This window comes from Terrapene carolina, unplaced genomic scaffold, assembly GCF_002925995.2.
Source record: "Terrapene carolina triunguis isolate 2854851 unplaced genomic scaffold, T_m_triunguis-2.0 Scaffold131, whole genome shotgun sequence".
Classification (NCBI taxonomy): domain Eukaryota; kingdom Metazoa; phylum Chordata; order Testudines; family Emydidae; genus Terrapene; species Terrapene triunguis.
The window spans coordinates 1,707,896-1,729,927 of record NW_020664482.1 but is presented as its reverse complement, the minus strand read 5'-3'; the positions used below and the strand labels follow the sequence as shown (position 1 = coordinate 1,729,927).

The 22,032-nt window shown below is 48.2% G+C and overlaps 1 protein-coding gene across 1 annotated transcript; it reads right to left on the bottom strand.

Annotated features, from left to right (window-relative positions):
* Window positions 1-906: 906 nt before the first annotated feature.
* Window positions 907-21,246, bottom strand: LOC112117543 (UAP56-interacting factor-like). The gene is made up of 9 exons (XM_024215527.2): window positions 21,119-21,246; window positions 14,431-14,574; window positions 7,115-7,257; window positions 4,784-4,911; window positions 4,190-4,277; window positions 2,715-2,758; window positions 2,553-2,627; window positions 1,703-1,814; window positions 907-1,060 (listed from the first exon to the last, which is right to left on the bottom strand). Exons 1-9 carry the CDS (start codon window positions 21,192-21,194, stop codon window positions 965-967), a joined length of 906 nt encoding a protein of 301 aa, XP_024071295.2. The 5' UTR covers window positions 21,195-21,246; the 3' UTR covers window positions 907-964.
* Between the last annotated feature and the right edge of the window lie 786 nt (window positions 21,247-22,032).

Sequence of the window (22,032 nt, the reverse complement as noted above, 5' to 3'; positions counted from 1 at the left end):
TTTCAGAATTCAGGTAGACAAGAACTGCAGCAAGGGAGGTCTAGGTTGGACATTAGGAAAAAGTTCCTAACTGTCAGGGTGGTTAAACACTGGAATAAACTGCCTAGGGAGGTTGTGGAATCTCCATCTCTGGAAATATTTAAGATTAGGTTAGATAAATGTCTATCAGGGATGGTCTAGACAGTATTTGGTCCTGCCATGAGGGCAGGGGACTGGACTCGATGACCTCTCGAGGTCCCTTCCAGTCCTAGAATCTATGAATCTATAAAGCAAACCACCCTAATAAACGCTGACACCTGAAAAGCTCCCCCGAGACTGGCACGCTTTCCTTTCATCACCCGCATGCTGGTTCCTCTCCTGGGTCTCAGACTCCCTGCCTTCCCAGGACCCCATCCAAGCAAAGTAAGAGAACAAGTGCTGGGTGAAGCCAATGAGGGTGACAGGCCAGGTGCTGACCTGGGAGCTCAGGGGCTGGCAGGATGCCTAGAGGAGGCCCCAGGAGCCCATCTGAGGGCAGAGGGCCAGACATCCTCTCCTGCACAGGAAGCAGTGTGGGGTGAGGGAGTCATTGCCACAGGAGCACCCCAGGTAGTCCTGGCAGTGGGAACCAGGCTTGCTCCCAAAGCTGGTGGGTCCCCCTGCAATGATGGAGAACCACAGCTCCATGGCATTATTTGCTGCTCCCTTAAAGACACGCTACCAGGGCCTCTGTCTGGCCACCGCAGCCCCAGGACTCCCTGGCTGGGGGGGTAGTTACGCAGATCTAGGGGTCACTGCCTGGCCAAGACTTTAGCCCTGAAGTTCTGGTTGTCCCTGCCCCAGACAGTACCTTGACTGCCTGTGTGTACGCAAGGGAATGGTGTAATACCAAGGTAGCCGGCGGAAAGGGAATCAATTGCGTTTTATTGGTGGCCCGTTATTCAGGTTGGGCTGGATCCGCCATCCCCAGGCCACACACGTGGCACTAGGGCAGCATGACTGTCCGGCCGCTGTTCCTCGCTGCCGTAAAACGCCTCTTGTTCCTCAGGCCGGAGAATCTCTCGTCCAAGGTCAGGCTGGTCTGCAGGGGAAAGGGAGGGCACAGCGTGATTCACACCCAGATCTGCAGGGGGTATTGATTAAAACACGCCAGGAATGTGCTTCTGCAGCCAGCTAGTCAATTAAACTAGCCATCACATGGAGTTGTGCAAGGAGCTTGATAAAATGCATTTGGCTGGAAAACCTCCATCAGCACCAGACCCGACCACTAAAGTGTCCTCAGTCAGGACCGGAACAAGCAGGGGGCACCCGAGTGAGTATCTAGTAATGCTGTGCTGGCAAGGAACTCGAGTAACCGCGAGGGAAGATAAAGCAGGAGCTTGGAGCTACTCTGAGGCACTGTGGCCATGACTGTGTATGCCAGTGTGAAAGCTAGAGCTGTGCGAATAACCAACGTTTTGATTCAGGGGCCAAACTGGGAAATCCCCAACAACGATTTCAGGTTGAACAAAATGTTTCGTTACCAAGATTTTTTTTTTAACTTTTTAAAATATAAAATTGAAATAGTAAAATTCAAACAAAAAGGGGTTTTGACTCCAAATGGAAACGTTTTGTTTGGAAAATCCGAGCGGTCACACGGCAACCGTGGCCTGGGCCCGTGCAGCGCGGAGCGTGGCCCGTCCAGCTGATCTGAGCATTCACACACTCGTGCCATCCGCTCTACCTGATTCGCCATTGCACGGAAGTTGAATCTTAGTGGCACTCCTCGGGGCTGGGGCTTGGCTGTCCTTGGTGGGGGTCTTCGGCCTCTGAGGAACGGCCGCTTGCCTCTCGGCCTGTCGAATGCATGGAGCGTTTACTTAGCAAGCGAAGGTCGCTCGTTTTCTATCACTCTCTAGCAGCAGGCAGATGAAAGGGCCACCTGCATCTCCTTAGCCTTTCCGGGGGTATTGTTCACTACAGCCTTGATGAGTGTGATTGACAGTGGAGCATTGCCAGTGCAGCTTAACCCCCAGCAGGCGTGCAGTGCTGGGGCTAAAGGGAGATGCAGTCTGGGGCTACCCCAAGGCAGTGGAGCCCGGCCCTCCTCCACTGCTACTCCAGCCCCATGGGGGTGGGGTTGCTGACTGTGCATTGCCACTGCACGGCACTAAATCCCCTCTTCCAGCCGGGGCCTGGAACAGCATCTGTCTCCAGTGCCCCTCTGCCAATCCGCGGCACCCCCCGGGCCAATGGTGTCTCTCCAGCGGTTGCACAATATCAGCTACTACCAGCAAATGGAGCTGGCTCTTTAGTTCAAACAGACGCTTAGATCCAGAGGTCCCAGGGTTGCTCCCCACCGCTAGTCCCACAAGCACTGTCGCTGCAGATTAAGCCAAGTAATGAATAAATGGGAGGAAACTGCCATCTGCTTTCAGTTATTCCAGGAGCAGAAAGAGGTCATATTTTCTGAAAATTTTAATCGGAATTATTCACTCAGCTCTAAGGTGCAAACGGGATTTCGGGGGGGACCTTTTCAGTGTCACAGATCTTAACAGCTTGTCTAAAACCAAACACCATGGCCATTTACTCACATATTGGTGTGGCTTGCCTGAGGATTACAGACAGAAATGGTTAGAACTGCTCCAGAGCTGGGCTGCAGCTGCCACCTGCCGAGAAAGAGAAACGTAGCCCGTTTGGTTTCCGTAGTGATGAACTGGTCACATTTGTGTGTCTCTTTTAATTCTCCCAATTACCTTCTCATCCATGGTCGTTTCCCTTCTGTGGGTGGTTCTGTTTGCTGTAAAATAAAATGCAGGAGAGAGATTGATTTTCGAAACTGTCTCTCAGAGAAATAATTCCCTCTAAAGTAGCTTCAAATAACGATTTTTACACAGAATACCACCACTCTACGGTGAATGGTCCTTTAGAATATTCACTAACTACTTATGCTAAACACTCTGTTCCACCTCGTATTTGCTGTGACGCTGGGAGCACCTTCCCCAGACCTGAAGAAGAGCTCGGTGTGGCTCGACAGCTTGTCTCTCTCACCACCAGAAGCTGGTCCAAGAACAGATATTACCTCACCCACCATCTCTCTCTAATATCCTGGGACCGACATGGCTCCAGCTACACTCCATATCCCCAATAAGTCAGTGAAATTTGGTTTTCACTGTAATGTATGGATTGGTCAGGGCTAATTTTGCTCTGTCCCTTCTGTCTTGCAGTCCAAGCAAACCCGACTTTATCACCTATTCTACTGTTATTAGCCAGAGGCCAAAGTGGGAAGCTGAGACTCTGTTTGTAATGCAGCATTATCATTTAGTGCACACTGCTCTGGGCCTGGGTCCTGAACATACTGATGCCCATGAATGCCCATGTGCTCTTGTTGGCACGTGGTTGCAGGATCAGGGCCCAAGGAGCAATGCCAACAAGCATCTCAGTAAAATGGGGCTTAGGGTGACCAGATGTCCCGATTTTATAGGGACAGTCCGGACACTTGGGGCTTTTTCTTATATAGGTGCTATTACCCCCCACCCCCGTCCTGATTTTTCACCCTTGCTATCTGGTCACCCTAATGGGGCTTGAACAAATTGTTGAATATTCACTATTGTAAGGGGCATGATTGTCCATAGGCTTCGGTCTGATCTCTACCAGTAGAAGGAGAAGAGTTAGAGGCCAGAACTGGATGTGACCCATGTCTACACAGCCCACGGGCGCAAGTCCGCCCCAGCCTGCATCGACAGACTCCGGTGAGCAGGGCTCGCAGAGCGCTCTAGGATAGCGGTGTAGACAGCCCTTTGAAGATGTCAGGCTTCACAGCCCCAGCCCCCGCCTTTGCTGCAGCTTCAAAGCGCGGTCCACGCAGCTGTGTTTAGCATGCGCCCTGCTAACCCCAGGCTGTCGACCCAGGCTGGAGGTGCAGTGCCGTGGGCTGTGCACACACCCTTAGAGGCCAGCACCAGGACACGTAGACACGTGCAGGACACTTAGAACTGAGTGACCAGCGTAAGAGCAACTACGGCCCCGATCCTGCATATGCTCATTCGCTTTTGGAATATAGGCCCAGCTGGATTTCAGTGGGCGAGGGGCCTTTGAGGCTCTGGGCCATGCGCTCTGTATAACCATGGCTATTTCTCCCAGCTAATTGCAGAAGCAAGGATGCAAATGTGGGAGGGAGGGAGAAAGGACGATTCACATTAAAATAATTATCAAGCTTGTCAGATCTTACAAGAGCCTGTCGCACACTGACCCCTCTGGTAAAGCTGACTTTGGGTTGCCTCTGCTGGAAGGCTGGTCTCCTGTTTAGCATGAAAGGCCTGCAATTAAAAGAAAAGAGGCAAAGTGAGGAAACGATTGCCTTGAGGAGGAGCATTGGGAAAGATCTAGTCATCCGCTTCATAGGAAATAATCGAACCGGGTTTGAGTTTAAAACATATGAAAGCAAACCAGGAACTGCCAGCTGTCAGGGCTGCCAACGTTGCTGCTACGGGTAAGACATTCCAAACGCTTCTCGTACAAATCTGGGAGGAGCCAAAGTCTCTTGGGCAGCTCTGCACTTGGCATAACAGGCGTTGAAATTGTAATGTATGTATTAAAAGTGGCAGAGGAAATGTCTGGTTATTAAACACAAGCACGCAGTAAACTTATTTCCAAGTGATTTAGGGATATAAGAAGGAATATTTCATAACGTGCAGTGCACTCCATGGCTGCTGCACCTCGCCAGTCAATGCAGAACACGAGAGGAGATTTAATAGCACGAGAGAGTCTTCCAAATTGACAAGGAAATAATTTCTCGATCAGATCAATGTGCCAGACTGTTTACCTTCTAGCTGGGGCTTGGCCAGGGACTCCCGCTGTTCTGAATCTCTTGGGGCGCTGGGGTAGCCGTCTCTGTGCTTCAGGCTGTCCGCTGTCACTGCTTTTGGTAAGCACTTCATCATGCTGGATGCCCTAAAACATAGCAACAGCTCGCTTGCGATCAGCTATAATGGCTGTGTTTGCTTTCTCAGTGGCCAGAGAAAAGGGTCACAAAACATGACAAAGCAGGGGATTCGTTTCTATCAGAATACTCGTATGGATGTTGTTCCCGACCTATCCCCAGCCACACTGCCATGGGGGTCAGGCAGTGCTTAAATCTGTTTGTTTGCTGGACTGTCTTGCTTCCCTTGTGTACGTGGTGATACTTGGTCTGCTGGAAAGACTGAGGGTGTCCAAGCAGTCTGCATTTCTCATCTCATCATTCACGGTGGGCTTTGTTTGGCAGTTTTGAGGGAGATTCATCCTAGGAATTGACTCACTCCCATTGTCCATGTGTTAATTTCACTGGGGCTGACTTCTCTCCTATGCAGGGCAGTTGTAGCTGTGTCAGTCCCAGGATATTAGAGACAAGGTGGGGGAGGAAATATCTGTCATGGGACCAGCTTCTCTTGGTGAGAGGGACAAGCTTTCGAGCCACATCGAGCTCTTCTTCAGGTCTGGGAAAGGTGCTCCAAGGGTCACCTTGTCTCTTATTTCCTATGTGACTTTTGTATGATTATGAAAGATCCTGATGTGTAAGTGTTTTTTCTTCTTTGATAATTGACTTGGTATGTAATCGATCCCTTAAGCTTATTAAATCCTGAGATGTGTTGTGGTCTTTCCCACTATGACATGGAGATTTCCACTGATCTATGGTATTGGAGCAACTTCTTTTCCTCAATCATTTTTTTTTTTTTTTTTTTTACTGTAATTAACAATTTTTGGAAATTATGAATGACAGGGTAGAATGTTTCAAAGGGAGTGTGTGGGTGTATTATATTTCATAGGGAAGACAGAAATGCCAAAACTTGTTTGTGGAGACACGGGATTATGCAAAGACAGGATGACCCCAGGTCACAACCCCCCTGAAATCCTGCCTCATTCAATAAACTACTGCTTACTGTTCGCCCATGTGCTGAAATACCTTGCTGGATCAGAGCCTTAGAATGTGGAAGAACAGACACCTCAAAAGATCCCCATTCAGTAAAGCAGAGCTTCTGCATTACTTCTAAATACTGCTACTTACTATCCCCCTCCACGTCTGTAGGACCATATCCATCTCACTGTCACCACCCACTAACCGATACATGTTTCCACAGACTCCTCCTCAGTTAATTTCTGTGGAATGAAAGCTACCTTAGAATTATGCTTCCTAGCAACTACTTCCTACTTTCTCTTAATATCCTGCCATAGTCAGTATGTACCTAATTCATTACATGCCCTTTAAATAAGGACCAAATTCTATATACATGCAGATGCAGTGCTGCCCTCTTCCACTATCAGGAGATTGTCATTATATGAGTTCTCATTAGTTTTAAAAAACGTATTGAGCACATGTGAAGTACTATTTTCAAACCTTCCTAACTCACCCAAATCAAAATGGATTTCTACCACGACATCTAAAGGCAACTCTCCTCCCGCAGGACTATCTACTTGCTAAATTTCAGCTTTCTGTCCCAAACCATTTTGGCGCTAGAGATGTTCAAAACAAAGTTACAAGAATTATTTTAATGGTAAAGGTGTATTGTTTCCCTATTCTCTTGATGCTAAAAATAGCTGAATCACTTTCACGCAAACCTTAAAAACCAATCAAACAAAACCCCACTCCTGAAGGATTTCAGGCTGGCAAAGTGAAAGTTTGAGAAAGTTACAAGTTACCCAAAAAGGGGAGTTTATCATGGAAGCTGTTGAGCAACCTTAACTAAAGCTGTCACTAGCACCTCTGTAGAATCAAAGACTATTATCCATATGCCAATGAGCCATATAGACCTAATCTTTCCAAACCCATTGAAATCAATGGAACTCCTCCCGTTGACCTCAAAGGGCGTTGGCTCTTGCCTTGTGTGGGCAAAAATGATGGTGACTCTTCAGCTATGTCCTTGGAAGAAGCCATAGTAAGGGGAGGTGACCTGGAATCGCTGTAAGACAGGGCCGCTTTTGCACAGCCAAGCTGCACAGATTCCGTAAAATACATTGACACCATTGCAAGTTTCACATCCCTATAAGCCTAACTGGACAACAAATAAAATATTCTCTGCTTAGACTCTCTTCTCTCAGGGAAGTCAAGATAAAAACCCCAGGCCCTTCCAGAACGCTGTGACACTGAGGAACAGCTGTGGATTTTCCCCCCGCCTACCTCTTGAGCTAAAGCCTGCCGGTTTAAAGGGCTCGCTCCATTTAATGTGGCAGCTCCTCTTCTTCTCGGACCAGCCATGGCGCTTCTAAATGGTCTTCTATTATACTGCTGCTGTCCAAACCCTCTTCTAAATCGATTGGGTCCTAGGAAGAGAAACACCTGTTTTAGTATCCTTCACAACCTTGACTTAGGAATTTGAATGGTTCACTGGGTTCATTCACATGGACCGAAGGGTAACTATGCTGACAGTGATCAGGGAGTTCTGGGGGCACAGCTACTCTGGGTTAGCATTGTTATAAACTCTTATTTTTAAAGCACCTCTTATTTCAAAATGTGTCTGGTTGAAACTTAGTGTCAACCTGGGAGCAACAATTTTAATAATAACAAAATTAAAAATGTACTGGATTTTCTTAGTACAGGAGCTTGAAATGTGTCTTGGAATGGTGGTCTCTGTTTTGCTCAAAACCAAGTGAATTAATTTAAAAAAATGTAAGGGGGTTTGTCTTTCCAGTGACTCGATTTCAAGGTTTTAAAGCTGTATCTGATTTGATTTAGGAAAGGTCTGAATGTTAAGACTTAACTGACTTGTAGACAGAAGACAATTCTGACTTGTAATAAAGACAGTACCCCAAGGAGCCTTCCCGTCTGCCGCCGGAGCTCCCATCCCCACATTGCTATGAAATAGCTGTGAGATTCCAATGCCCTCTGGGCACTGACATGCAAATGAGCGCACGCATCTGGAGGATTAACCTGCAAAAGGCTGGGAATGGTCGGGAATGCACAGATGATGATGCTTCATAAATGAACAGGAGTCTATTCCCTTTTGTAGCTTTATAAATCTTTGCATAAATTCTGCATCTACCTGCTGCTGCTGTTGGTAACAAATGAGCAGTCCACACACACACAGCTTAAAACCCATTTAGCTTTAGTGATATTTTCTTTTCTCAAAGCCTGTTCATGCTTTTGTGCTTTCTGAACTGTAAAGAGAGAGTAAAACAGCTCTTAATCTTTAGGTGAAGTTATGGTGCATTATGGTCTAATTACTATATGTGATAAACTCATGTAGTCAGAATTGTTTGTCATTTTCAGAGAGGCCATCTCAACAAAATGTATATTCACACTCATGTATAAATTATTGGTTGGGACATAGTTTCAAGAACAAGCATAGCTCATGATGCTTTACAATGCTGAATATCTCAATGCCGTTAACAAAATACTGCACTCGACATAACTTCAGTAGCGCAAAATGCAAAGCAGGTACAGTCTATCTACAGCACTGAGTCAATAATTTATGATGACTCGAGCAGCTAGAGATGAAGTGTTCTTATGATTTTCCTTTGACACATGGGCCTCACAGGTGACGTCTGCACTGCAGTGTAAGCCCAGGGCTCAAACTCAGGTTCAAGCCTAACCCCCCTTCCATCTACACGCAAATCGCACTAGCCCAGGGCTGAGGCCCAGGACCCCACAGAGATGGAGGGGTTTGACCCAGGGTTCAAGCCCTGTGGCTTTGCAGTGTACATGCAGCCCCGCTGGAGTCTTGTTCTGGGACTCTGCCAAAAGTATCCCGCAATCCCACAGGCTGACTTCCTGTCCCCTGGACAGTGAAGTTTTCCCACACTGTACCACCAACAAAGAGCTGCAGTGGCCACATTTTGGGAGGACACTAGGAGTTCTGGGATAGGGGTGGCTGGACACAAGCTCACACAACGCAGTGTAGATGCTGGAGGCCCAGGTTGGGACGCAGGGTTCAACAATTCCTAACCTGGGGTTACACATGAGTGTATATATATCTCCTCGATATGTTTCACTCAATATGCATCCGAAGAAGTGGGTTGTAGCCCACGAAAGCTTATGCTCTAATAAATTTGTTAGTCTCTAAGGTGCCACAAGTACTCCTGTTCTTTTTGTTGATACAGACTAACACGGCTGCTACTCTGAAACATGAGTGTAGACGCTCATTCAATTTGTGACTACCTGGATTTACCAAGAACAAATCATGCCAAACCAGCTTGATTTCCTTCTTTGATAGGGTAACTGATTTGGTGGCCAGGGACTACGTGGTGGACATAATATACCTGAACTTCAGCAAGGCTTTTGACACAGTCCCCCATGAATTTCTGATAAATAATCTGGGGAAATGCAGGCTGGACCAACTACCATTGATACATAATTGGTTAAACAACTGCAAACAGAGTAACTAATAATGGAATGATGTTGGATTGGAGGGAGGTCTCAAGTGGGGTTCCGCAGGGATCTGTTCTGGGTCCGGTGTCGTTTAACATCAATATTAATGACCTAGATGTAGATAGAGAGAGCATACTGACGAAGTTTGCAGATGACACAAAGCTAGGGGGGTGTTGCCAACACTTTGGAGGATAGAGATAAAATTCAGAGGGATCTTGATAAATTGGAAAACTAGGCTATAGCCAAGATGTAACGTGCTACACTTAGGGAAGAAAAACCAAATACACAAATACCGAATGGGGGATAACTGGCTTGGCAGCAGTGCTGCTGAGAAGGATCTGGGAGTTGTGGTGGATCACAACCTCAACCTGAGTCAGCAATGTGATGCTGCTGCAAAAAAGAGCAAATGCAATTGTACGTTGCATGAACAGAGGCCTAACATGCAAGTCACAGGAGAGTACCGCTCTACTTGGTGCTGGTTAGGCCTCAGCTAGAGAACTGTGTACAGTTTTGGTCACCAGTGTCTAAAAAGGATGTAGAGAAACTGGAAAGGATCCAGAGGCGAGTGACAAAGATGCTCAAAGGGATGGAATGCAACCCATGTGAGCAAAGGCCAAAGGAACTGGCTATGTTTAGTTTGGAAAAGAGGAGATTCAGGGGAGATATGACAGCCATCTTCAGACACTTGAAAGGCTGCCATGAGAAAGATGGAGAAAAGTTGTTCTCTCTGGCCACAGAGGGCAGGACAAGAGGCAACGGGTTCAAACTCCAGCAGAGCAGATTTAGATTAAATCTCAGGAAAACCTTCCTAACTGTAAGAACAGTAGGACAATGGAACAGACGCCTCGGTAGGTCATGGGAGCTTCTTTACTGGAAGTTTTCAAAAGGAGGCTGGACAGAGCCGTCTGTCTTGGATGATTTAGACACAATAAATTATATTGCAGTGAAGATAGACCGGCCCACAGTGAGTACTGATGAAGGCTGTAGCCCCAACTGGTGACAAGTGTTGGCAAGTTAGTTGAGGGAATATAGTAGTTCGAAGGGGAAAGAAGGGAAGGGCAGATTTAGGATGCTTTGGTCCTAACAGCGGTGAAGCACTAAAGCACAGCTCCAGGACGGTACTGGCTAATATGAAAGTGCTCTACAGAAGAGGGGACTGGCTATGCGTCGATAGTCAATGGACATGGTGCCACTAGATGGCACCCAAGAATATGCAGCATTGTTCATACGTTTTATAGGATCAATAATGTCTTCTGCGAATGGCTTTCTGTGTGCCACTCTGAATACTGGAGACTCCACTGCAGCAGTGACTGCAGAATGAATGAAGTTGGTGCATCTGGGCGGGGAGGAAGAGAAGGGGATAGAAAGCTGTGGTTTGATTAATCTAGATAATCTGGGTGGGGGGGCCTTCCTCCAGGAAATTAGCTTTACAAACAGATTCGTTCTGGAATCGTGTTCAGCATCTAAAGGAGGAAGATGCCTTTCACCCTCTTCCACTGCTCCCTGGAACATTCCCCTCTCGCTCTGGCTGACAGAGGACGACTCATGGGCAGCCCTGGGCTCTCTCTCCTGGAGTCCCAAGCTGTTGTTAACCATTCTCCCATCCTGCTCTCCTTGTTCTGCCCCCATGGGGGTGTTTCTGTCTGCCCCCTTCTTGTGTTTCTTCCTCACCAAGTCTGGGTGGTTCTCTCTTTGTCCCTCTCACCCAGCTGCCAGACACCACCGTCACGCTCCCCACCCACCACCTTCCCCGCAGACTGGCAAGCCGGCTAGCACGGCTCTGCACGGGGGAGAAGAAAGCAGGCTCAACGGTGCATTTCCTTGCCGCCAGCAGGCACTGAGCTCAGCGGTGCCTTTTCAGGGTACCATAAATCCTGCCTTAGCGACCACCTCTGAAGAGAGCCCACCTGTCTGGAGCCACCTGCAGGGGCCACAGAACTTCCCCCCTATAATTTAACTGTGAAGAAGCTATGAAAAGCGACCAACTGTTATCTGTGACCAGCGACCACATTTTCTTACTCCCTTGAGAGCTGAGCACCCGGCCAGCAGCCGCCGATCTCCGCTCTGCCTTCAGAGCTGGGCAGCCGGAGAGCGGTGGCTGCTGGCCGGGCGCCCAGCTCTGACGGTAGCCCCAGGGCCCGCAGCAGTGCAGAAGTAAGGGTGGCAATACCATATCTTTGAAGAGAGACCACCTCTTACAAGCAACCACTCTTGCTCTTGGCAGGTTTTACTGTATTTCACTGGGGCAGCAGTTCACATTAATACTAACAGGAGCCAGGGTCAAAAAATCCTGCTCCTGCCAGTCAGTTCACATGGCAAAGCCTCCACTCACGAGTGTCCTGAGCCAGAGCTAGTGTCAGTCATCACTGCTCCATTGGCCTCCACGGCGCTCCCTGGATTTACAGTGTACCCGGAAAACACTGTGTGAATGTTGCTATTTTAAAAGCTGTAGACCCCACCTCTGACGTAGTGGGGCAACGTTCGTTACAGCTGATCTTCATAGACTCAGCAGGGCATGCAGCTGATAGGGAGACTTGCTCTGTGCTGACATGGGGCAGCTGTGCAGAGCACAGCTATGCTGGCAAAGAGCCTCCTCTGCCCCGGCCAGCCGAGTTCTGAGAGGAGCTCCCATGAGAGCAGAGCTTGGCAGTCCCTCTTGGAAAAGATTTAACACAGAAACTCCAATAACAGCTTGGCATTGCAGACTCTCTGGAGCAATCGTCACCAAGTTTTAGGCCACATTCCAATACAGGCAGTTGCATTTCAGCTGTGTAAACACCTTGCTGCTTTATTCAGAGACTTAATTCCCTCTCCCTAAAGTGCTGGTACTTGTGATAAGAACTATCACACTTCAGCCCAGAAATGGCTGCATTTCAGGGGTGATTGAATTGAAGTAAGCACTTTCAATGTATAAGGCCAAATTCTTGGCAGTGCTGAGCACCCTAAACTTCCACTGACTTCAACTCCGGCAGGGGCAGTGGGTGCTCTGTAGCTTACAGGAGCAAGTCTTAAATGCAGTTTAATCTGCAAAATGCTGAGGCTTGCAAAAACCATGATGTAAATTAAGAATAAGGGAATTTTTTTAAAGGAATACCTACACTAAAATCGTGACAGATTGCATCCCTATTTTCACCACTTTTACAAAACTATGATACATTTTGTACAAAGTATGCCTTGTGAAGTATCATTTGAAAACTCATAATTTGCTGATCATTATTGTCCTGGTAAAATATGTGTGGCAATGTTGTATGTAAAGTTATAAGATTCTCCTGTATGATGTTACTAAGGCATATTCCAAATCTGGGGAAGCAGCCCAAATCAGTTCCTCAGAGACAAAAGTTTAGCCAGCACCACAGCCTGGTGTCGGCATAATCAAATGGACTATCACCTGGTTAAGCAGCCGTTCTTTGGCAGGAAGAAGGGCGTAAGCAAGAAATTTACATTTTGGCAATGGAACTGATGGGGGTTCCCGTGTGAACAGACTGGCTGTCACCCAAACCCCTGCTGGAGATGATTCTCAAAGAGGAGGAAAAGATGTAAAGATTAGGAACAGAGGACACAAACCGCCTCTTTCCCCCCCATCTCTATTCATGGCATCAACAATGTTTGAAAGACAAAAGAAGCATCACTGAACTGGGGGTCCTGGCTGAAGGAACTCAGCCAGACTGCTGTGAGCATGTGGTGAGAAAAACCTTTTTTGCTTCAAGTTCACTTAGCTTATCAAGTTAGATATTAGTTTGCGTTTTACCTTTTATTTCTTTGTAACCAATTCTGACTTTTATGCCTCGTTCCTTGTAATCACTTGAAATCTATCTTTCTGTAGTTAATAAACTTGTTTTATTGTTTTATCTAAACCAGTGGATGTTTGGATTGCGGTATTTGGAAACCTCCATTGGAGACAACAGGGTTTGTGCATATCATTTTCTGTTAATGAAATGATGGACTTTCTATGAGCTGGTACTGCCCAGAAGGAAGGAGCTGGGCAGTACAAGATGCACATTTCTGGGAACAAGTCTGGGACTGGGAGTTTGCTGGTGTCGCTCTGCAACATAATTCAGGCGTGGCTGGCTAGAAGCACTCATAGAATTCATCTGGGAGTGATCTACATGCTGGAGGCTGTGTGTGAACAGACAAGGAGTGGTAGTTCTCACAGCAAAGCAGAGTAAAAGGCATCCCAGGTTGGAGAATTGAGGGGACACCGCTGTTCAGCAAGCCAGATTGTACCCTGGGGAATGTCACAAAAATCTTTAGTTTACCTTTGAGTTCACTGTTGTCAATGGCTGAACAATGGCGGTTCAGGGTACAAGACCATCAAAATCTTAAATAATTTGTTGTCCGATTTGCTAGGGTAAATGAAGAGTAACTGCTTCTGAACCTTAGCAAGTTCAGTGCTGCTCGTTGTGCTGACTGAGAATGTACCAAGAACAAGGCAAACACAAACAGGACCTATGCTCAGTACTCATACTGCACTACATACTGTTTGCACTGAGAAGAGAAATATTTAAGATAGAGCAGAATAATCCTCTAAAACCTTCAGCAAACTTGTTTAACAGCAGTAAAAAACAGATGGAAAAATTCTAAGATGCACAAAAGAAGTCATTTGAGCTTTGTGCATAAAAACTAGTAGAGCCAATTTAGATTATTGTGTGGTCACACATTATTATTCAAGGCACATCCTAAAAATAATGGGTTCAACCAAAATGATAAATTAACTCCAATAACTGAACGATCAGAGGGTAACCTAAGGGGTAATTTAAGTGTGTTCTGGGAAAAGGGGGGATTAGGAAGAGTATAATTAAAATATGCAAAACTCAAAAGGGAAGAGTTGATATTAAGTCATTTTGAATTAGTAATTCATGAGGAAGGAAGGAGGGGGAGAAAGGCATGAATTTATGCTTTGAAAGAGCCTGGATCTTCAATTGTTACAGACAAATTCCTTTTTGCTAAGCTACCGAGAGCAAAAGTAGATATTACAACCGTTCAGGATTAGAGAAGCAAAGGTTTGGGACGATATCTCTTGGTGTGCAAATGTACACTCAAAAGAGGAGTCAGTGTGGTTGGCTTCACAGGCGTCCTTCCATCCTAAACATCTCCTTAGTTCCTACGGCTGCACGTTAGCATTTACATACCTTGCCGGTTTCGTTGCATCCAGGTACGGAACCCAGGTCTCCCATTTCCATATGCTGAATTCCTGTTCTTCACTTGCTGCCTTTGTTTGTCCCCTACTAACTTTGCGCCGGTTTGTCCTTTCCTGTGGCGCTTTATGATGTCATCTGGATTGGAAAACACAAAGGAAAAAAACAGGGAAAACTGCAGTTTCAGCGAACATCATGTTCCATTGCGAGTACATCCAATTATCCTCCATATTGAAAACAAGACTTGTGCTGGTACAAACTAGGCTTGCCAGGTGCTAAAAGCCCCCGACCAGTCACATGGTGGAGTGGCATGTGTAACTAGAACTGTGAATGAAGAGCAGAAATGAACTGAAGTGTGGGTTCACAACCTGGGCCTGTGACCAGGTCCAGAGGCGTGGTGACCACCTTCCCTCTCTTTACAGCTAGATGTGGGGGGTCCAAAAACTTTTTTCTGTTGTACCATAGGGTCACAGTTCGGGAAAGTTTGAGCACCTGTGAGCTGGAACGTTCCCACATAAAACATTCTGGCTACTTGGGAGCAAATAAACGCCTGCAAGTAAAATAAAGTAAAATAATCCTAAAGTAAAGTCACCATTAAATATATTGCAAGCTACACAGAGAAACTGAGCGATTCATACCTAATCTCCTCATACTTAAACCAGCTAGAAAATATTCCCATTAGGTTTGGTTTGGTTTTTAATGGAGAAAAGATCTGCAGAAGGAATCAATCAGCTGTTTGTGATACCTTATAGACCAGGGGTAGGCAACCTATGGCACGTGTGCCGAAAGCGGCACGCGAGCTGATTTTCAGTGGCACTCACACTGCCCGGGTCCTGGCCACCGGTCCAGAGGGATCTGCATTTTAATTTAACTTTAAATTAAAGCTTCTTAAACATTTTAAAAACCTTATTTACTTTACATACAACAATAGTTTAGTTATATATTAAAGACTTATAGAAAGAGACCTTCTAAAAACGTTAAAATGTATGACTGGCACGCGAAACCTTAAATTAGCGTGAATAAATGAAGACTCGGCACACCACTTCTGAAAGGTTGCCGACCTCTGTTATAGACTATGCAGGTTAGAGACAGTATTTGATAAGGTTAATTAAAAGGGAGAGGCAGGTTAGAGCGGAAGTATTGTTACTCCTGTGAAGCCACAGTTATAGAGGATTAATTTAATAACTGCACCTAATGCTGCTTGGTACCTGAATTTAATTAAGGGCCAATTTCTGCCCGCAGTTATACGGGTGCATATCTGGATTAAGTGAATGGAGAGCAGTCCTTATCAACAGCGACGTCCCTGACAGCAGACTTTGGCTGTACGTGAAAATGGCTGTAGGGATCGGACCATGTATCTGCACTAGTCATACGCATCTCAAGGATGATTTAGTGGGGATTGGTCCTGCTTTGAGCAGGGGGTTGGACTAGATACCTCCTGAGGTCCCTTCCAACCCTGATAGTCTATGATTCTAAGGGCAGAGAGATGTCTGGCCTCCGGTATAGCACAGAAAGCCGGGTGCTGCCCAGAGAGCCCACCCTTGGCATGCCCCTCACAAGGGGCTTTCACACAGTCCTCCCCGGCCCCCCGCCCCCAGAGACATACATTGCCCCACAGGGGGTAAGGAGGAGGCAGGGCCATGGATCTGACCCCCGCTGTGCCAGGTTCCCTGGAGTGTAATCCACCTCACTGCTACCTCTGGGACAGTGCTGCAGCTCTGCACTGCCCCCCATAGGGCCCAGTGCCTCTAGGGCACAATGAAGCCCTTGGGACATAAGCAATTCACCAGCAGCCACCCCCCCCCCCCCCCCCCCCCCCCCCCGAGGACTGTAAGATGTTGTACAACCATTAATGAATTAATTGTCCCTGCACCTCTGCATTTTACAGATGGAAAAACCGAGGCACAGCAATGATAAAGGCCTGAAAGTGGGGTGATAAATGAGGAATCCCGCTCATTAGGGGTCTGAGTTCGTTTAATCTGACTTCAGTAAAGGTGTATACCCCCGACAGCGTTCCCAACTCTCAGGGATCTATCATGAGTCTGTGATTTCTTTTCATAAAGCCCCAGCTCCAGGATTTATGAGATTACGTGGGAATCTCTGTTTCCATTTAAAAAATAAAAGTAAATTTCTAGCCCTGCTGGTTGCAAGGAAAAACTTTGAAATTGTGAACCCTCCGAAAGCTCAAAAACCAGCAGGCACATAAAAACAACCCAAACTGTATTATTATTATTTTAAAATCTCATGACTTTTAAGACAATCTCATGATTTTCAGTGACCTGACCCAGGACGTTTGACCGCATGGGGTTGGTGATACTTCTCCAGTTGTTTGGAACGTGCACTCAAACAGTTGGATGGGGGCACATGAGCTGAAAAGTAACAGTCTGATCCAGCATGTATCCTCACGTAGCACGGTAACAGCATGAGAGGAAAAAGCAGACGAGCACTGAGTGGGGAAATACCTGCATTTCATGGCAGGGAGGTAGATTCTCTCTAACAGATCCCTCTTCGGTCCTACACCAAGGGAACCAGCTATTAGGTTTCATGTTGAACAGAGGGATTCAGTTTCCATGTTTGCTCCGTGGCCAGCAGCAGCAGCAGTTAGGTATTTCGGAAATTGCCCACAGCCTCTACACTACAGGGAAAGGAGAGAGCAATCCGCTGGCTCTCGTTCTGCTCTATAACGGGTTAGTGACTGGGACAGCGCCACCTGTCAGCTCTGAGTCATCCTCAGCTCCGCCTCACCACAGATGGGTAGAGAGGGGGTTAACATACAAGCAAAAGGGAACCAGGCAATACTGCTCATGTCCCAGACCTCCACAGAACACCTGCTGCCGGGCCTATAATTAGCTCTAAACAGATCAGGGGGTTTAACTGTTTGTTCAGTGGAGAAAGAGATCCTGGGTCCCGGTGTTCACAGCATGAGACCATGCTGTTGTTCATGTCTTCTTTCGCTGGACTCTGTTGCCTTTCTGAGTGTAACATTAATGGTCCTGAGCCTGTACAAGGCCACCCATTCATATGCCTGCAGTTAACTTTTCCTCTGATTAAATCCTCATACGTTTAAACCTAAATTAGTGGCATTATGGCAGCAGAAAGGAGAATCTCTCTCTCTCTCTCTCTCTCTTCACCACTGTCTTACTCCAGTTTTTTGCTGGTTCAGCTCCAGTCAGGCACCTGTATTTCTGTTAGTGGCAGACTTCTTTAAACACATACCTGTGCCTATAGGCCACTGTGATAGGACATGGTTTAGAAACACTTAAACTAGACAAAAACAGCTATGCAACTTAGCATGGAGCAGGGTCTTGCTACTCTGAGAGGCTTCAGAAAGAACTCCTGCCCCCCATGTGGGTTACTTAGGATGTGCCTGGGAGCTTTGCACAGTTTTGGAAGCAAGCATCCATCTTTTGCAAACTTCTTACACTCTCCACAAGGCAGCATGTGGACTCTGGATCACTTTATGCATGTTTCAACTGCTTTTAGCTAAACGATTCTGCTAAGAAACCCTCCCCAGTTAGCCAAAGGCTCCAGTTCTCAACAAGGTGGGTTAAAGTAAATCTAGGTTTTGTAACCCAAAGTGTTTTGAAGTCTGGTGCACCATAAAAAAAAAAAAATTCCAACCTGTCATCAGATAACGTATATGGAATTCCAGACAGATTGTTTCAGTTTTCACCAAATTAGTGAACATAAGAACAGCCCTAGTGGGTCAGACCAAAGGTCCATCCAGCCCAGGATCCTGTCTTCTGACAGTGGCCAATGCCAGGTGCCCCAGAGGGAGTGAACCTAACAGGCAATGATCAAGTGATCTCTCTCCTGCCATCCATCTCCACCCTCTGACAAACAGAGGCTAGGGACATCATTCCTTACCCATCCTGGCTAATAGCCATTAATGGACTTAACCTCCATGAATTTATCTAGTTCTCTTTTAAACCCTGTTATAGTCCTGGCCTTCACCACCTCCTCAGGCAAGGAGTTCCACAGGTTGACTGTGTGCTGTGTGAAGAGTGGGGGAAGGGCTGTCAAAATCAGGCTTATAATGGAACGCTCCCTTCACCCCTGCTTATGCAGAGACTGCTGGAAGGTGTTTTCTTTGATGGAGGTGGCCGCATGCCAGGAGATTTCCTAGAGCCATTATTGTGGGTACAAATCACTCCTCAAGTGCTTGTCATTTGTCAATCTCTACCAAAAATACCAAGAACCAAAGGAAGACAAGACCCAGGGTAAGTGAACAGTGTCAGGTATGAGGGAGACTAGACTCCCTGCCTGCTTTTGTGATTTTGCTACCCCGTCTGCCCAGAGCAGAGCCCATGGGGTGATCTCAATGGTCATGTGTTTTAATGATCTCACTGAAGTGTGCCTGTGAGGCATGTGCTGCTTGCAGCACAGACATTTTTGACGTGCGTTCCTAGCTGAGTCCCTGCTCGCTCCTGGTGGAGGTGGGAACGGGGAGCTGATGCTGGGCTCACAGGACTGATGGAAATCACTCTCCCTTTGCTGTAAGTGACAAATACTCAGTGGTTTGCTTGACCACCTTTCCATGCTGAACAAGAAATAGGTATAGCAACGCTTACCGTAGGCCTGTCTGGGACCCTACTTTATTTTCATAAGTAAATGCTGTAGAGAAGAGACAGCAATTATGACAAATAATTTTCTGCTGTGTGAATGTGCATAGGAACTCTCAGAGTCTTGGGGCTATAATATCAGCATCTACAAGTGGTCCATGCAGCTGAAGAAGTGGGTTTTTTACCCACGAAAGCTTATGCCCAAATAAATCTGTTAGTCTTTAAGGTGCCACCGGACTCCTGCTTGTTCTGCTAAAACTGAGCCTTCAAACCTGCCCTGAGCACCGCAACCACACCTCAGAGGACCCAGTGCTAGGGTCACTCAATGTAACCCAAAACAAATAGTGAACTTAGGGGCCAGAGCCTCAGCAGCTGTAAATCAGTAGAACTTCATTGAAGCCAGTACAGCTACATCAATTCACACCACGCCAAGGATCTGGCTCTGGGTTTTCTGTGGAAAAAAATATAACTGGCTGTTGTTCTGCTCCAGAATTTCTACTGTATCGTGATAGAAACGGTCCAGTGCATCTATTAAAAGTATGAAGCTAACCCAACAATTACAGCCTGGCAAAGTTTGTTTATAGAATGAAAATGTCAGTATAATAAGCCTCCCGGATCTATATCCCAAACCTCGTGACTTAATAAAAGGATAGTTGTTTATGCCCAGATCAACATATTCCCTGCCAGAAAACTGACTGGCCTCATGAGCGAGCTGCTATAAATAGTCTCAGCACCAAGTGACCACAGGCCCTGGCTCATGTTTTCATTTCGGCTGAGGGTCCATTTATCAGTCTCTCTCCAACCTGCTGGGTTTGAAACTTTCAGCTCTGAAGTTAGGTTGTGTCTCTCAGCAGCGTTCAGAGACAGTTTTTTAAACTGATTTTTTCCCACTTGCTCTTTTTCTGCCATTTAACACACACGGTACATCTATTACATCCATACATTCTCTTGGAATGTAACCTTGATCTTTATATTGTATGCCGCATGTTCTGTATGCCTGACAGCCTGCTGTCTTTCTGTATAATTCTATGGGGCACTATGTCACATAACAGAAACCGCAAAATACGGGGGGCAGGGAAACCTGACAAAACAGCTATTCTGATGTTACTATTCCTTGGGAAGGGGCTACTCCAGCTCCCTTTAATATCCATGGCAGTTGACTAGGCCCCTAAAATTCCTAGATTATGCTACAACCGGGAACTAATTTTACTTATAAATAAAGGCCGAATTTTTCAAAGGGACATGACAGAATTGGGCATCTAATCCACCTCATCCAGTCAAATTGCACTGGGTCAATTCCTTTTTCTTGTTTTCTTTTATTAGAGCACAATTGAAAAAAGTCAGCATTTTTCCTGCTGTGGTATTTGGCTTGTCACCATGTTCCCAATATTCCTCCTCCTCAGAATAGAAACATCCCAAATCTCCCAGCAAAGAGACATGGTCATTTTTTTAATGTCATTCCCTATGAACCTGACCGCTGTAAATACCCAGAAACAAGCTGCTTGCCTGGGCCTGAGCCAAACCCCGCCTGCTGCTACACCTGTGCCGAGGGTGTGGGGAAAGCGGCACTACACCCCACAGCACTTTCTTTTCTCTGTTTTTGTTTGTTTCTACCACCAGACTCCAACTGCCTGCGGAGCCGGGCCGGGTCCTAGCCTCGGGGAGCCCGGATTTCAGAGTGGCAGGTAAGCCCCGCTTGAGTCCCACACGGGCAGTAAAAGGAAAGGCTCAAAATCAGGTCTTGGCTCCCCGCAGCACTTCTGCCCCCTTTGCAGAGGGGGCCGGGGAAGCGCCCAGCCGGGGGCGCGGATGATTTCAGGGCGATGGCATTGTGCTGAGGGCGGGCCGCTGGCAGCCGGGGTCAGGGAAAGCTCCCACAGCCGGCAGCCGGGCGCCTCCGGTTCACGGCCAGCCCGGGCGGCCAGGGCAGGCTGCCGCGGCCAGGCGCGCTCGGACTCTGCGACACCAGCCGCGGCGCGCCCTGGGGCAGGAGTTCACCCAGCGGGGCCCTGGCGCCCGGCGCTCTGTGCGCTCGGCCTCTCCAAGCGCCCCAGGCTGCGCGCCCCGGTTCCGCGGGAAGCCCTGGCGGGGCGCTCGGCGGGGCAGGGACCGGCACCTACCCAGGGACATGTCAATCTCCTCCGCGCCCCGCTCCGGCCCCGCGCCGGCTCCCGGCTCCGGCCCCGCCGCCTCCATGCGCTCCTGCTGCGGATCCAGCGCTGGGAGCGGAGAGGCAGTGCCCAGCCTGGCCGGTGCTCCGGGCGCGCTGCCCAGCTGCCCGTCCCCGCCCGCCCGCCCGCCCGCCCGGCTCTGCGCCCAGCTCCCCTGTGCGCCTGCCTGGAATGTGCCCGCCCGGAGAGTGCCAGCGGGCCAGCCAGCACCCGCCCCTGGCATCCTCCCCAGCACCCATCCCTGGCAGCCATCCCTGGCACCCTCCCCAGCCCCCGGCCAGCACCCACCCTGGGCACCCGCCCCCAGTCAGCCCCCACCCCTGGCACCCTCCCCAGTCCCCAGCCAGCACCCGCCCCTGGCACCCACCCTGGAACCCTCCCCAGAACCCGACCAGCACCCGCCCCTGGCACCGTCCCCAGTCCCCAGCCAGCAACCACTCCTGGCACCCACCCTGGCACCCTCCCCAGCACCCAGCCAGCACCCGCCCCTGGCACCCTCCTTGGCCAGCACCTACCCCTGGCACCCTCCCCAGTCAGCAATCACTCCTGGCACCCTCCCCAGCCCCCAGCCAGCACCCACCCCTGGCACCCACCCTGGCACCCTCCCCAGGACCCAGCCATCACCCGCCCCTGGCACCCTCCTCGGCCAGCACCCACCCCTGGCACCCTCCCCAGTCCCCGGCCAGCACCCGCCAGCATCTTCTCTCCCCGCCTCAGCTCCAGATAGCACCATCCCTTCCTCTCCCGCCCCATTCCAATAGCTTTAGCAGTACTCACCTCACCCTTTCTAGCACCAGCACCCCTTCTTCCAGCAGTAGCTTTCCACCCAGACCTCCACCTATCCCAGCAGCTGCTGCCTCCTT